General features: G+C 44.3%; 1 protein-coding gene across 1 annotated transcript in view; it reads right to left on the reverse strand.

Annotated features, from left to right (window-relative positions):
* Positions 1-355: 355 nt before the first annotated feature.
* LOC139409916 (matrix metalloproteinase-17-like) overlaps positions 356-15999 on the reverse strand; it is a 98741-nt gene continuing 83097 nt past the window's right edge. Inside the window, exons 6-10 of the mRNA XM_071155329.1 lie at positions 14488-14590; positions 12640-12722; positions 9415-9567; positions 5001-5258; positions 356-1500 (exon numbers count right to left, since the gene is read on the reverse strand). Of these exons, the coding sequence (XP_071011430.1) occupies positions 1172-1500; positions 5001-5258; positions 9415-9567; positions 12640-12722; positions 14488-14590 (926 nt within the window). The 3' untranslated portion in view covers positions 356-1171. The remainder of the gene's footprint in view (positions 1501-5000; positions 5259-9414; positions 9568-12639; positions 12723-14487; positions 14591-15999) is intronic.

Here is a 15999-nt window from a genome sequence, read left to right on the forward strand (position 1 = left end):
ATATATATATATATATATATATATATATATATATATATATATATATATAGACTGTAAGTAAATATATCTTAGTAATATTAATAAATCCAGTTGTGTAGTGAGTGGGTGCACTCCTCTAAGCAGGCAGGTCTCTGGTGGATATCCATGTCCTGTCACTGCCCTGTACACAGGCATCCCCCCTATCCTTAGAGAAAGTTAATGTTAGGAGAGATGTCCACTGGAGAAGGAGAACAGTGTCCCTGGGTGACTGTTGGTTATTATTGACCGCTGATCGCTGTGGTGACCACTGACCAGACCAGACAAGACCAAGGCATTATGAAAACCACATCATGCACATCCCCGAGTAGGGCTCAACCACAATCCCTCTGTGTTTATTACAAAAATACGTCCTAATAATCAATACTAACAGGTTACCCTCTCTGATAACGGCAGGAGGTGCTACTGTTACTGAGCTGAGAAAAAAAAAGAAAGATACAGGTGCAAAGGTCACAAAAGGGCACGTGAGTGCAGTCAAGGAAGGACAGTCAGTGTCATTACAGGAAGTAGTGTCCATTCCATCCAGATAGTCTTGACATTAAAAACTCAGTGAGAGAGCAAGCTGTCCAATGAGAGCGTAGTGTCCATCCGGCCAGACATTACCATTTGAGCGAGTGAGCAGAGACGGAACATTATTTCCCAGCTAGCTCATTCCATAGAAACCGCACATGGAGTGGTCTGTGTATGTGCGAGGGTTCTTAAAGCACTTATAGTGATTGCAGGAACAAGGGGACAGGGCGTGCGTCATCCCAGAGTACCACTCTCTTGCTAGACTGCTTAGTCACAGAGGAACTAATTTGCTGTGAACTTATCATAACTATAATCAAATTGACAAACTATTTCCATTTGTCATGTTATCACATTTCTAATTCAATCCAATATCATAATTTTAACATAAATAGTTTAAAAGCAAGTTGATCCATTGAATATAATAAATAACAAAAACACAAAAAAACGAATAAACACCGAGGATCCCAATTAAGATAATAATAACAATAACAGCTAATTCCTTCAGTCATCGTTTTGTCGGACAGTGGAGCTGGTCTGACAGTACCCCTTAAGCCACTTCCCCACTCTCATCAGATTGGCTGCTGTACTTCATGTCACAGAGTGAGGCTGCTCACCTCTACTTACATCATAGAGGGATGTAGGATTGTACCACTGAGAGAGTCAAGAGAGGGGTGAGCAGCCAGAGGGGGGAGGGCGAGGGCCGGGCTCCCAGGGGTAAAGCAGAGTCAGAAGTGCAGGAGCATACCTCGTAGCCATTTTCGGCATGGTCGGCGTGGTGCTGCCCATGTAGCCGCGTGTTAGCTGTGTTATTGGCCTCTGTGGCTGGGGAGTCCGACTGCATCTCTGTGCACACCAGCCAATCCTTTCCTATGGGCCGTGGGTACCCAGCCTCCACCTCCATATCACTGCCAACCACGCGCCAGTACTCCTTCCCCTTGAAGAAGTATGAGGAATCTGAAGGAGAGGAAGAAGACAGAGGCTGCATGAGGATTACAAGGGGACTGTGATGATGATTGCTATTGCTATGGTAATACATCAATGTCGCTTGATTCTGTCACACTGTTTTCCTATCAGGCTGCTCTCTCTATCCACCAGTTCGTTTTTTACACAAAATAAACTCTCCCTCTCTCGCATGTCATTTTTTCCCTCCCTTATCTGTCTTTCCCCCTCTCGCCATCCCTTCCTGTCTATCTGTCTCCTCCTTCCCAGCCGCTTTCTCTCCCTCACTCTCCCTCCCTCCCTAGCTCTCATCCTCCCTAGCACTATCTCTCCCTCTCTCTCCATCCCTGTCGCCACAGCTCTCTCTCTTCCTGAGGTGATGGAATAGGCCTGGAGAGAGAGCTCTCTGACGTGCTTCCAGTTCCCAGGCCCACAGGTCTGTGTGTGTGTATATGAGTGTGTGCTTCCACTCTGGTAGCTTAGGCTGTGTGGGGACTCTTGCTTTTATACTTGGCTTGTGCTTACACACACACATTAATCAGCTCTGAGCAGGACCTTGGAGCTGGAAGTGGTAAAGAGCCCAGACCCTGAATGAGGGTAGCGTTCATGTGAAGACTGGGCTCGTGCCATGTTTGTGTGTGTGTAATGCCTTTACTGAAGAATTTTGATAAGCTATTTGATATGCGTGTGTACTACGAAGCTACAGTGAAGGCTTGACTGTTTGTTTGTGTGTGTGTGGGCTTGAGTTTGTATGAAAGATATGGAGAGGTGAGTATAATGCATGTGTGCTTTGGTGTGATATGATTTATGTAAATGATTTCCCAATATTTCCCAGTGTTTAAGGCGGTGAGTGTACTTTAATTGCAGGTAGACTGGCCCTCCATGATTAAGGGTCTGACTCTGAGATAGGCATGAATAAGGAGCTCACTGCTGAGAATGCTGTGCATGAGCCGAGACATGATGCCCTAGCACCATCCTGCTCTCTTGCACGCACGCACACACACACACACACACACACACACACACACACACACACACACACACACACACACACACACACACACACACACACACACACACACACACACACACACACACACACACACACACACACACACACATCCCAGCTGCAGGCGCTCGCTGCCATGACGACCCAACAATGAAAACACAGACTCAGCTCAGCTACTTTAGCTCTCCTTCCTGGACCAGCCAGCCCCATTCACCCAAACACTATGGTTGTCCCAAATGACACCCTATTATGCATTACTTCTGACCAGAGCAGAGCCCTACGGGCCCTGGTCTTTTGTAGCTCAGTTGGTAGAGCATGGCGTTTGCAATGCCGGGATAATAGGTTCAAATCCACCCATACATAAAATGTATGCACATATGACTGTAAGTGGCTCTGGATAAAAGCGTCTGCTAAATAGCATTTATTATTATTATATTATAAGCAGGAGGGAGTGGAGAGAAAAAGTATGCAGTGTGGGCTAATATAGTGGATATGGAACTAAACCTTCTGTCAGTACCCTAAGGGCAAGCATGAATAAAATACAGTGAGGTACTCCATTCTTTTTGCATTCTCTTTGACAAACGCTTGTTATTTTTGTGTTAGTGCAGTACTGTATGTGTAAGTATTTAGCTTGTATTGCGTGAGTGTTTAGAAGTGAGTGTCGTGTGTATATGGAGTGTGTATGTGAGAGTATACAGTATGTGAATGTTTAGCTTGTTGGTGTGTGTGTGTGTCACAAGAGGTTGGTGGCACCTTTGTTGGGGAGGACGGTAAAGATTGGAGTGGAATTAATGGAATGGTATCAAATAGATCAAACGCATGGTTTCCATGGTTTCCATGTGTTTGATGCCATTATATTTGCTCCGTTCCGGCCATTATTATGAGCCGTCCTCCCCTCAGCAGTTTTATTAGTCATACGGGATTTGTACGGTATACATCATCCAATGAAATGCTTACTTGCAGGTTCCTTGTCGACAATAATAAATAATAAAAGATAAGAATAGAAAAGTAGTAGAATAAAATAATTGTTTTATCATAAGTATAGTACAGGAAGGCACAATGTATAGTCCAATATTTACACATGCATTGGGGAAGGGGGAGATGGGGGGCAGTGTAAAAACTGAGCACTATAATAAGTCTGGTAGAAGCAGCTGTGACGAGTGTAGCATGAATGTAAAATTAGCGACCAATTTATTAGGTACAATTTATTAGGCACCCTGTTCACGAAAATGGATCGCTCTTGCGGACAGTGATTCACGTGGCCGCGGCTTGCTATATAAAGCAGGCAGACAGGCAGAGGCATTCAGTTACTGTTCGATTGAACGTTAGAATGGGCAAAACGAATGACATAAACGTATTTGAGCGTGGTATGATCGTCAGTGCCAGGCGCGCCGGAGCCAGTATCTCAGAAACGTCTGCCCTCCTGGGATTTTTACGCACAACAGTTTACCAAGAATGCTGTGAGAAACAAAAAACATCCATTCAGTTGAAGTCCTGTTGCTGAAAACAGCTCGTTGATGAGAGAAGTTAAAGGAGAATGGCAAGAATCGTGCAAGTGAAAAGGTGAGACACAAACAGACAAATAAACAGTGCAATACAACAGTGGTGTGCAGAACGGCATCTCTGAACACACAACTCGTTGATCCTTGTCATGGATGGGCTATTGCAGAAGACGATCACACTGGTTTCCACTCTCATCAGCTAAAAACAAGAAGAAGCGGCTGCAGTGGGCATGCAATCACCAACAATGTACAATTGAGGAGTGGAAAAATATTTCCTAGAACATGACAGCGAGCTCAGCTTACTTGTGTGGCCCGTGCAGTCCTCAGACATCAACCCAATAGAGCATTTTTGGGATGAGAGAACAGGCTGTTCACAGCATGAATGCACCGCCGTCTAATCTGCAGAAACTGAGTGATACCATCGCTTCAGCATGGACCAACATCCTTGTGGAAAATTTCAGTAGAATGCCTCAAAGAATTCAGGCTGTTCTGAAGGTAAAAGGGGGTCCGACCCAGTCCTAGATGGGTGTACCTAATAAACTGGCCAGTGAGTGTATATGTCTGTCTGCATGAGTGAGTGTATGTGTGCTAAGATGCGGAGAATCAGTGCAGGTGGTCAGTCCAGTTCAAGTGTCTGCCCGACGGTAAGTGAGTGAACAGCTCATGACTGGGGTGTGTGGGTCCTTGATTTCCTCACTGTTCCGATGGCGGGAGCATGTTCCCAGTGATGTACTAGGCCGTCTTCACCACCCGCTGGAGTGCCTTGCGGTCGTGGACGGAGCAATTCCCGTGCCAGGCCGCAATGCAACCAGTCAGGACGCTCTCTATGGTGCAGCGGTAGTATTTGGAGAGGACCCAGGACCGAATTTCTTAATCCGCCTTAGGAAGTAGAGACGCTGTTGCGCCCTCTTGACAAGAGTGGTGGTGTTGTTAGTTCATGTCAAGTCCTCGGTGATGTGGACGCAGAGGAACTGTGTGTGTGTCTGCATTTGTCTAATACTCACCATCCGACCATCGCATGGCGTCGTCTAGTTGGGGCGGGACCCCCTTCCACAGTGTGCTGTCTTTGGGGTAGCCCAGATCCATACGCCGTAGATGGTCATCATAGCGCCAGTAGTGGTTGTCCTTGAAGAAGTAGGTCTTGTCGTTGTGGAGCCACACGAAGGCTGCGTCCACGCCCTCCATGGGCAGGCCAAAGTCACTGATTGGCCGAGGATAACCCTCCTCCACGTTGTTGTCCTTGAATATCCAATACTTTAGTCCTGAGGAGGAGGGACAAAGGAACGTCAATCAACGAGAGTTAACTGGATAAGTTGTTTACATTTTATTTCAATCACTTTGGTGCAATTTTTCAGAAGTACGCGGTACATTTTCACAACTCTAATCACAAAAATCTAAACAGGTCATCAAAATGGCTCATGTTTCAAAACTCAAAGCACATTTTCAATAGACTGAATACAATAAATACATTCGCAAAGTCACTTGTTCACTGCAACAAATCACTCTTTCTAAGTACATGTATCTGCTTTTCAAAATGCTATATTTACCTTACTTTTGATATGATTTTCTTGCAATTTGTTAACAATACAATAAACTATCACTTACAGTAATTAAACTACTCAAAACTGATAACTACTGAACCACAATGATGAATTGCCTAGTTAACGTATATAGTTTGATTCTGCTGAACACTGTAAAATTATATATTTTCACCTCATAAATGTATTAATTTGACATGAATTTGTGTTGGAAGGTAAAACCATTCTTCTCCATCAGCCAGGGTGCTTCAGTAGGACAAAGTGGAAATAGGCACCATGTGCTACCATTTGGAATTATAGTGTATTATACAATGCACTGATTTACCTGGGTTGTAGAAGGCCCTAAAAATTGTCAACGACTCCAGTCACACCAGTCATAGACTGTTCTCTCTGCTACCACATGGCAAGCTGTACCGGAGCGCCAAGTCTAGGTCCAAGAGGCTTCTAAACAGCTTCTACCCACAAGCCATAAGACTCCTGAACATCTAATCAAATGGCTACCCAGACTGTTTGCATTGCCCCCCCCCCCTTTACACCGCTGCTACTCTCTGATGTTATCATCTATGCATAGTCACTTTAATAACTGTACCTATATGTACATATTATCTCAACTAACCGGTGCCCCCGCACATTGACTCTGTACCGGTACCCCCCTGTATATAGTCTCGCTATTGTTATTTTACTGCTGCTCTTTAATTACTTGTTATTTTTATTTCTTATTATTATCCTTATTTTTTTAAACTGCATTGTTGGTTAGGGGCTCGTAAGTAAGCATTTCACTGTAAGGTGTACGTACACCTGTTGTATTCGGGGCATGTGACTAATACAATTAATATTTGATTTGCATATACAGTATTCCACTCATCTGAATTTCATTGTTGCACTGTAAGCTGATGAATTTCAAGCAGAGAGACAGGCGATTCTGTATCAGTTGACAAGTCACATAGAAAAGGTGAACTTGACAATGTTGCATGGGGAAGAAATGGCCTACAACATTGTGCTATGTTTTTAAAATAGCCAACTGCTTTACAATACCCCTATTTGTCATGGTTTTTCCTACGTATGTATTGCATAAGAATAATGAAACTGTAAAAGTAGCCTTGGCTTGTGCGAGCCGCCACTCATCGGAGCAGAAGCCTATCTCCTGTTTCTGTTGGGCAAGGCTGTTTGATGTACAAGTACACCATCTGGACAGGGCGCTAGTCTATCACAGGGCCTGACATTTCTCCACATGTTCACAGCCTGCCATTGGATACAAATTATTTAAAAAATAGTGCATGTCAAGTTATAGCCAAATTCTATATGGAAATCTACTATTCAGTTTTGAAATGTGTATCTTTTATTTTTAGCTATTGGATTTAATGGTAGTTAAAATGACTAAATGGTGAGCTTAACATTATCTTATGTATTGGTGACTAAACAAAATGTTCTCATGGCATTTAACAGAAAACACTCGCATGAATGACTCAGGGGTGAAAGATGTGTGAAACCCCAATGAATGCCCAATCAAAGGTTCTGAACATAAGATAGGGGGCATTCACCACATACTTGTGAAAATAGCATCAAACCGAAGAAAAAAACAACTAATTTGATAACTCAACCAACTGAAAGTGATTAAATGTGTTTTGAGGGTTCTGGGTGGCGCAGATCGGACATGATAGGGAGCCCCATAGAACGGCGCACAATTGGCCATCCGGGATAAGGGAGGGTTTGACGGTGGTGCTTTCCTTGGCTCATCGTGCTCTAGAAACTACTTGTATTTATTTGTATTTGTATTTATTATGGATCCCCATTAACTGCTGACTCTTCCTGGGGTCTGACAAAATTAAGGCAGTTACACAATTTTAAAAACATTACAATGGATTCATAACAGATTTCACAACACACTAAGTGTGTGCTCTCAGGCCCCTACTCCACTACCACATAAAATCCATGTGTATGTGTGTATAGTGCGTCGGTTATCATATGTGTGTGTATGTCTCTGTGCCTATGTTAGTGTTGCTTCACGGTCCCCGCTGTTCCATAAGGTGTATTTGTATCTGTTTTTTAAAATCTGATTCTACTGCTTTTATCAGTTACCTGATGTAGAATAGAGTTCCATGGAGTCATGGCTCTATGTAGTACTGTGCGCCTCCCAAAGTCTGCGCCTGCGTGTCTGAGCTGTGTGCTAGTCGTTTAAACAGACAACTCTGTGTTTTCAACATGTCAACACCTCTCACAAATACAAGTATTGATGAAGTCAATCTCTCCTCCACTTTGAGCCAGGAGAGATTGACATGCATATTATTAATGTTAGCTCTCGGTGTACATTAAAGGACCAGCCTTGCTGCGCTGTTCTGAGTCAATTGCAATTTTCCTAAGTCCCTCTTTGTAGCACCTGACCACACGACTGAACAGTAGTCCAGGTGTGACAAAACTAGGGCCTGTAGGACCTGCCTTGTTGATAGTGCTGTTAAGAAGGTAGAGCAGGGCTTTATTACGGACAGACTTCTCTGTACTCTTTAGCTACTGTTGTATGAATATGTTTTGACCATGACAGTTTATAATCCAGGGTTACTCCAAGCAGTTTAGACACCTCAACATGCTCAATTTCCACATTATTTATTACAAGATTTAATTGAGGTTTATGATTTAGTGAATGATTTGTTCCAAATACATTTCCCAATGAAATACGTAGGACTAATTATGCCTTGACACCCATTCTGAAACTAACTGCAGCTCTTTGTTAAGTGTTGCAGTCATTTCAGTTGCTGTAGTAGCTGACGTGTAAAGTGTTGAGTCATCTGCATACATAGACACACTGGCTTTACTCAAAGATTGAAAAAAGTAAGTGGCCTAGATAGCTGCCCTGGGGAATTCCTGATTCTACCTGGATTCTGTTGGAGAGGCTGGATTATGTTGTGACTGGGCCGGGCGTCTGTACACTGACTCCGGTCGTCAGTCGAAAGGTGTTTCCTCCGACACATTGGTGCAGCTGACATCCGGGTTGGAGAGCAATGTGATAAGAAATAGGTGGCCAGGGGAGTCATGTTTCAGAAAACACCTTGGCCTCTCCCGAGCCCATTGAAGAGTTACAGAGATGAGCCAAGGGACCAAATTCAGGGAGAAAACGGGGTAAGAAAAATACGCTTGTGGCCATACCACCCTGAACACACCTGTTTAGGGTCGGACCTGGTCAGTACTGGGTCGGGAGACCGCCTGGAAATACCAGGTGCCGTAGGCTCAAAAAATAAATAAAAAATACATGTGTTTTGTGATGAAAATATTCAATTGACCTTGAAATACAGACAGAGAAAGAAACATTTTACCAAGAGGTGTAAGAGAGATGTCCTTGTTTTTGTTCTTTTGTAAGGTTGATTGCATTTTTAAGCCCTCTATCATCCATAAAAATGTTAACAAAGTTCAAAGCCCATAATGACACATCACTTGATGGACCTCTTTTCATATCTTTCTCAGAACACCTTCACATTTATTTGAACAGCCTTGACACTTCAAAATAATAGTCATAACAGTCTCCTCGACAAATCAAAAACCTTTAAATTACATCACAACACTCCCTTTCATAGTTGATGTAACATAGTTACATCAACTATGGGGCGGGCCGGGGCAGCAGGGTAGCCTAGTGGTTAGAGCGTTGGACTAGTAACCGGAAGGTTGCGAGTTCAAACCCCCGAGCTGACAAGGTACAAATCTGTCGTTCTGCCCCTGAACAGGCAGTTAACCCACTGTTCCTAGGCCGTCATTGAAAATAAGAATGTGTTCTTAACTGACCTGCCTGGTTAAATAAAGGTAAAAAAATAAAAAATAATAAAAAAATAAAAAAATATGGTTGACCTCCTTGCCACCACCACAACCATGGTTGGGTTTCTGGGTCGGGTACCTTTGAAGAAGACTATCTTGTGGTCCCCAGGTCTCTCGTAGACAGCGTCCACACTGTCCAGGTTGGTAGGCAGGCCTCTCCAGAACCTGTGGATCTGAGCCGGACGCAGAGACACCAGGTGCTTCTCCCGTGTCAGACGCCAGAAATACTTCCCTATGAGGAGGAAGAGAGAGAAAGTAGGAAGAAAATAAATGTAGGTAAATAGGTAAAGGAGGACGGGTACAAAGTTATTCAAATCAAATCTTATTTGTCACATGCGCCGAATACAACAGGTGAAATGCCCGTGAAATGCTTACTAACAAGCCCTTAACCAACAATGCCGTTTTAAGAAAATAGAGTTAAGAAAATATTTACTAAATAAACTAAAAGTAAAAAATAAAATAAAAAAAGTACAATAATAAAATAACAATAACGAGGCTATACAGGGGGTAGTAGCGTGATGCAACAAGTGCTCTCGATGGAGTAGCTGTAAAACGTTTTGAGGATCTGGGGACCCATGCCATATATTCTCAGTCTCCTGGGGGGGAAAAGTTGACGTCGTGCCCTCTTCACGACTGTCTTGGTGTGTTTGGACCATGATAATTTGTTGGCGTTGTAGACACCAAGGAACTTGAAACTCTCAACCCACTACACTACAGCCCCGTCGATATGAATGGGGGGGAGGGGGGGTGTTCGGCCCTCCTTTTCCTGTAGTGCACAATCAGCTACTTTTTCTTGCTCACGTTGAGGGAGAGCTTGTTGTCCTGGCACCACTCTGCCAGGTCTCTGACCTCCTCCCTATAGGCTATCTCATCGGTTGTCGGTGATCAGGCCAACCACCGTTGTGTCGTCAACAAACTTAGTGGTGGTGTTGGAGTCATTCTTGGCCATGTAGTCATGGGTGAACAGTGAGGGGACTAAGTACACACCCCTGAGGGGCCCCCGTGTTGAGGATCAGCGTGGCAGATGTGTTGTTGCCTACCCTCACCACCTGGGGGCGGCCAGTCAGGAAGTCCAGGATCCAGATGCAGAGGGAGGTGTTTAGTTCCAGGGTCCTTAGCTTAGTGATGAGCTTTGTGGGCATTATGGTGCTGAACACTGAGCTGTAGTCAATGAACAGCATTCTCACATAGGTGTTCCTTTTGTCCAGGTGGGAAAGGGCAGTGTGGAGGGTGATTGAGATTGCGTCATCTGTGGATCTGTTGCGGCAGTATGCGAATTGGAGTGGGTCTAGCGTTTCTGGGAGGATGGTGTTGATGTGAGCCATGACCAGCCTTTCAAAGCACTTCATGGCTACCGAAATGAGTGCTACGGGGCGGCAGTCATTTAGGCAGGTTACCTTCGCTTTTTTGGGCATAGGGACTATGGTGGTCTGCTTGAAACGTAGGTATTACAGACTAGTCAGGGAGAGGTTGAAAATGTCAGTGAAGACACTTGCCACTTGGTCCGCTCATGCTCTAAGTACACGTCCTGGTAATCTGTCTGGCCCCGCGGTCTGATTAAGCGTTTGTGTAAGTGTTTGTGTGAACGTGTGTACGCACTTGTGTATGTGTGGGAGTGTACTGTATGTGTGTACGCTAGTGAAAAGTGTGTGTTTGTATACATCCCATGTGTCAATGTTTATTTGTGAGTGTGCTTGTTTACGCTGTTGTCCATATTCAAATGGTCCACAGGACAAACATGTGTGGATGCCGCAGAGGAGATTTTACCCGGTTAGGCACTCAACTGGCTGAACCAACCAAGCGAACACAGAGAGGCAGATTCAGCCTGGCTTCCAGTATCTGTGTGGGACACATTTAGTCTAAGTTTGTCTGAGTTGGGTCACAGCCTCTGTATTATTTAAGTGATAATGCCAGAGGAGCCGGTGTTTGGAGGATCAATTGGCACGGCTGTTGTTAGGCCCAAGAAAAAGTTGAGGGCCGGCAAACTGTGCCGATATATCCTCCAAACACCGGTTTCAATGTCATTATCACTTTTATACAACGTGTTACCAATATATTCAAATAGTGATTGACATATTTTCATTAAAAAAAATATTTAGATAAATGTATTCATACTTTCATCCTACCACAAGATATAGTCCTGACACAAATCTAGGGTTGCTACCCAAGCCAGCTGGTCATTCATTTTATAGGTTCAATTGCCAGAGACGCGACCCAGTCGTTCAGTCTTTTTGTTCTGTATCTCTGGACGCGACCCAGTCGTTTCATTGCCATACTGCCTGACAACGTTCTTATCCCTTGCCTGCTAGCTAGCCAACTACAGCTAACTTACAGTCACGTCAAACATTGCAGCCAGAATAACAGCAAAGTAGCTACATTTGCGTTTGTTTAAGCTGTTTTCTAGTGACATTTATTTGGATACATCCTAACAATGAGCTAATGATGCACGATTTCACCTGGCGGAGAAAATGTGCTCTCTCGTCAAGACACAGTTGTTCAGAGGAGCTAGTCAACAATAAAGCTAACACAATCACTTCAAACTGAAGCTGGAAAGACAGCAAACTAGCTGCACTTTGTTTCGTTTGGCCTGTTTTCTATTGATAGTTCTTTGTGTATATCCATAAAAATGATGCTGATTCATGATTTCGAATGGCTGAGAAAAGTTGCCTGCCTTTCTGTCTCATCCCGACTCCCGACAAGTTCATTACTATGGGACAGCTGGAGATTGAATTTGCATATTGAAACAATGTTGCAAATGTCGGAGACAGACAGCGATGTTTAAACAAACCTCTGCTGTTGAAATCTAAATGCTGGTCTAAAAGAAATGTGAGATACTGGAGATCAAGTTCATAAATTGCCTGGCTGCGCAGTTAGATGGGACGGGGTAAATGGGCATTTCAGCGTCATAGATTTAGCCGGTGGTAACTTGTGGAAAAGACACCGGCTAGAATTAGGTTTTAACCAATCACCATTCAAGATTAGACCCACCCGTTGTATAATACTTTTTCATCTGCAGCTCTACAAGCTATTAACATCGTCCATAACATACAGACCAAATAAAACATTTTATATTACCATGGAGATCTCTTGAGGTTAACATATGTTAAGTAAGAATCTCCTCAATTCAAACCATATAGTTTTACAGTCAACATGGGACCATGGGCCCCTCCAGGGTCTGTCTATCTGTCCGTCTGTTGAGTGTGAAGTTGTGTGTGGAACTCTGAGAGAGATGCTTGGCTGCCTTTTATATTGATCGCAGGCAACGCCACAAACTGTTCTCTCTCCCTTTGGCCCATCTCTGTACCTTTAAAAAAGAAGGCCTCCCCGCGAATCTGGGCCACTGCATCAAAGTGACTGGTGCACCTGTCAGGGGAATCTCGTGCTGGCCTAAGAGAGGAAGAGAGAGAGAGGGGGGGGAATTAATTAAAGAAACTAAAACAGAATGTACACCAAACCACTTCTCTATCCCCAGTCACTATACCAGTCTAAATCAGTGTCATCCCATCTTAAACCATTGTGTGTGTGTCACTTAAAAAACAGGCCAAACATCCGGGGAGATGTTATCGTCCTGACGCAGGAGACCGAGGTCTTCACATGCATTATCCCAGTGCTAATGACTGACTTTAAGCGCCTGACGTGTCCGGGCTGCAAATGGCGAGGCAATTACCACAACAGGGCTGCTTTTGTGAGACGCTACTCGCCTAGCTCCTTATTAACAAAGATCTCTATTCAGGGAGTATTAACAGAGGAGCGCAGAGAGGACTATATTAGTGACCTTTGTCAGGCTAAATCCACCTTGTCCACACACACATCATCCTGCAAGATGGAGTGGACGAGAAATTATAAGGGAAAGCTACAGAGAGGAGTGGGGAAAAATAACAAAAAAGAGGACAAAGTATCCACTTGCTACCAGCCAAGTATGAAAATCTATTATTTTCTCAGGGCTTCTGTTCTGACACTTGCTGTTGAGTGCTGTGTAGTCTGGTGTGTGAACACTGGCGACGTGGTGTGGTATAAACATACAAATTTAATACTGAGCACCCTTGGAAACAAGGACTGTTATCTCTCTCCGCGGCATTGTGACAATGTCCAAACTCGCTGAACTACAGAACAGTCTGGAAACAGAGGGAGAGAGAATGGGTGTATATGGGTGTGTGTATATACACGCAGTGGACAGTTTATTAGGTACACCCATCTAGTACCGGGTCAGGCCCCATTTGCCTCCAGAACAGCCCGAATTCTTCGGGGAGTGGAAACATTACTCAATTGGTACAGTACTAAGGGTCCTAACGTCTGCCAGGAAAACGTTCCCCACTGCACCAACACCACCAGCCTGTACAGTTGACACCAGGCAGGATGGGGGCATGGACTCATGCTGCTTGCGCCAAATCCTAACTCTTCCGTCTGGAACCGTGATTTGTCGGACCAGGCAATATTTTTCCACTCCTCAATCGTCCAGTGTTGGTGATAGCGTTCCCACTGGAGCTACTTATTTTTGTATTTAACTGAACCCGGCGTGGTCGTCTGCTACAATAGCCCATCCGTGACAAGGATAGATGAGTTGTGCATTCCGAGATGTTGTTCTGCACACAACTGTTGATCTGCGTAGTTATTTTCCTGCTTGTGGCCCGTCTGTTAGCTTGCACGATTCTTGCCATTCTCCTTTGACCTCTCATCAACGAGCTGTTTTCGCCAACAGGACTGACGCTGACTGGATGTTTTTAGCTTGTCACACCATTTTCTGTAAACCCTAGACACTGTCGTGCGTGAAAGCCTAGGAGGCCATCTGTTTCCGAGATACCGGAACCGGCGCGCCTGGCACTGACGATCATACCACGCTCAAAGTCGCTTAGGTCACTAGTTTTTCCCATTCTATAGTTCAATCAAACAGTAACTGAATGCCTCAATGATGCTTGTCTGCCTGCTTTATATAGCAAGCCACAGCCACCTGACTCACTGTCTGTAGGGGTGAACCATTTTCGTGAAAGTACCTGAAGTACCTAATAAACTGTCCTCTGAGTGTATGTGAGTGGGTGAGTGTATGTGAGTGGGTGAGTGTATGTGAGTGGGTGAGTGTATGTGTATCAGCAGATATATTATATGGAGTGCTAAGGTGTATGTGTGTGTGTGTGTTTGTGTGGGTGTGACTCACGGGACAGTAGATCTGTTCTCAGGGAGGTCCAGTAGTACAGGTGGGTCAGCGGTCTGGGAGGGGTCACCTGGCTGGGCCGTATGTGACACTGAATCGCTCACCCCTGGGAAGGACGAGAGGTCAAGGGTCAATTCAACTGTACTTAGAGACACACAACCCCACATTCACATACACACATTCCAAGCATACAGCCCCACTATACAGCGGCAGCATGATTCAACATGTTTTCTCTCTCCCTTCCTTTCCCTGTCTCTATCTCACCTCTCTCTATCTTTCCTTTCCCTGTCTCCTATCTCACCTCTCTCTCCCTCCCTTCCTTTCCCTGTCTCTATCTCACCTCTCTCTCTCTTTCCTTTCCCTGTCTCCTATCTCACCTCTCACTAGATCCTTTCCTTTCCCTCTATTTCACCTCTCTCTCTATTCTTTGTCCTACCTTGCCTGTTACCTCTCCACTCTCTTCTCTTCTCCCCCAGCCACTTATCCCCGCTCACCTATCAGTCTTCCTTTCCTCCCTCTCTTCTCATCACCCCTCACCTATCCGTCTTCGTCTCCTCCCTCTCTCAGTAGCATGGCACACAGTGATAAGCAGGGTCTGTGCCACAGGGATGACCAATTAAAGTAATATCTCCACTAATAATTAATTAAATACATTATCACTGCATACAAACTAATCAATTCTGCTTCCTGTGCCGAGGCCTTGGGTTTCATGCTCTACACCGCCATGTTGCATTAAGGGATGGGCGGACACGTCCCATTAGGAATCATGGGTAATTCTAGGAGACATTTGCATTGAGAGGTTTGAGGGGTGGTGGTGGGGCGGTCTGCGCCTGTAGATTAGACAGTTAATGTATACAGTACCACTAGGATTTTCTGCACAGTATATGCACATGGAAGGGATGGCAGAATGCCAGTCCATTGATGTATGTCTAGTATAAGTGAGGTAGGCGTGTGGAGGGACGGGTATGAAATAATCATAGAGGAGTAGCTAGGCAAGAGGTGTTCTGATTTGTGCCAGATTAAGTGATATGACATGCTATTCTATAAAATCCTTTCTCCGTAATTAATATTACCTGATTGAGCTAATCATGTAAATGTAATTAACTAGAGTTGGGGCACCACGAAAGAATATCTGTTATCTTCCGAATAAACTCTTAAAGACTTAGTAATATTTTAAATCAATAGCAGTCAATATTAATCGTCACCTTAATTCAGTCTCATCTGAAAGTTGTAAATTCTTGGTTATCTTCACGAACCCTGGCTAACAAGTTGAATCAGCAATACAAAATTTGGTTTAATGATTTATTTACTAAATAATCACACAGAATTACATATCCAAAGAATGAATCATACCTTGATTACAAATTACGTCATAAAGGAAAACGTCCCTAGCGGGCGGAACAGATATGACAGCTGGTTGCACAAAAGAAAAGGGGCTGGGTTTGAGTGAAAAAGCGGGAAGACTGAGTGACAAGGGGAAAAGCAGTGCTATCGTAAATACAGTATCTTATGCAT

Source organism: Oncorhynchus clarkii, chromosome 5 (assembly GCF_045791955.1).
Source record: "Oncorhynchus clarkii lewisi isolate Uvic-CL-2024 chromosome 5, UVic_Ocla_1.0, whole genome shotgun sequence".
In the NCBI taxonomy this organism is placed as follows: Eukaryota; Metazoa; Chordata; class Actinopteri; order Salmoniformes; family Salmonidae; genus Oncorhynchus; species Oncorhynchus clarkii.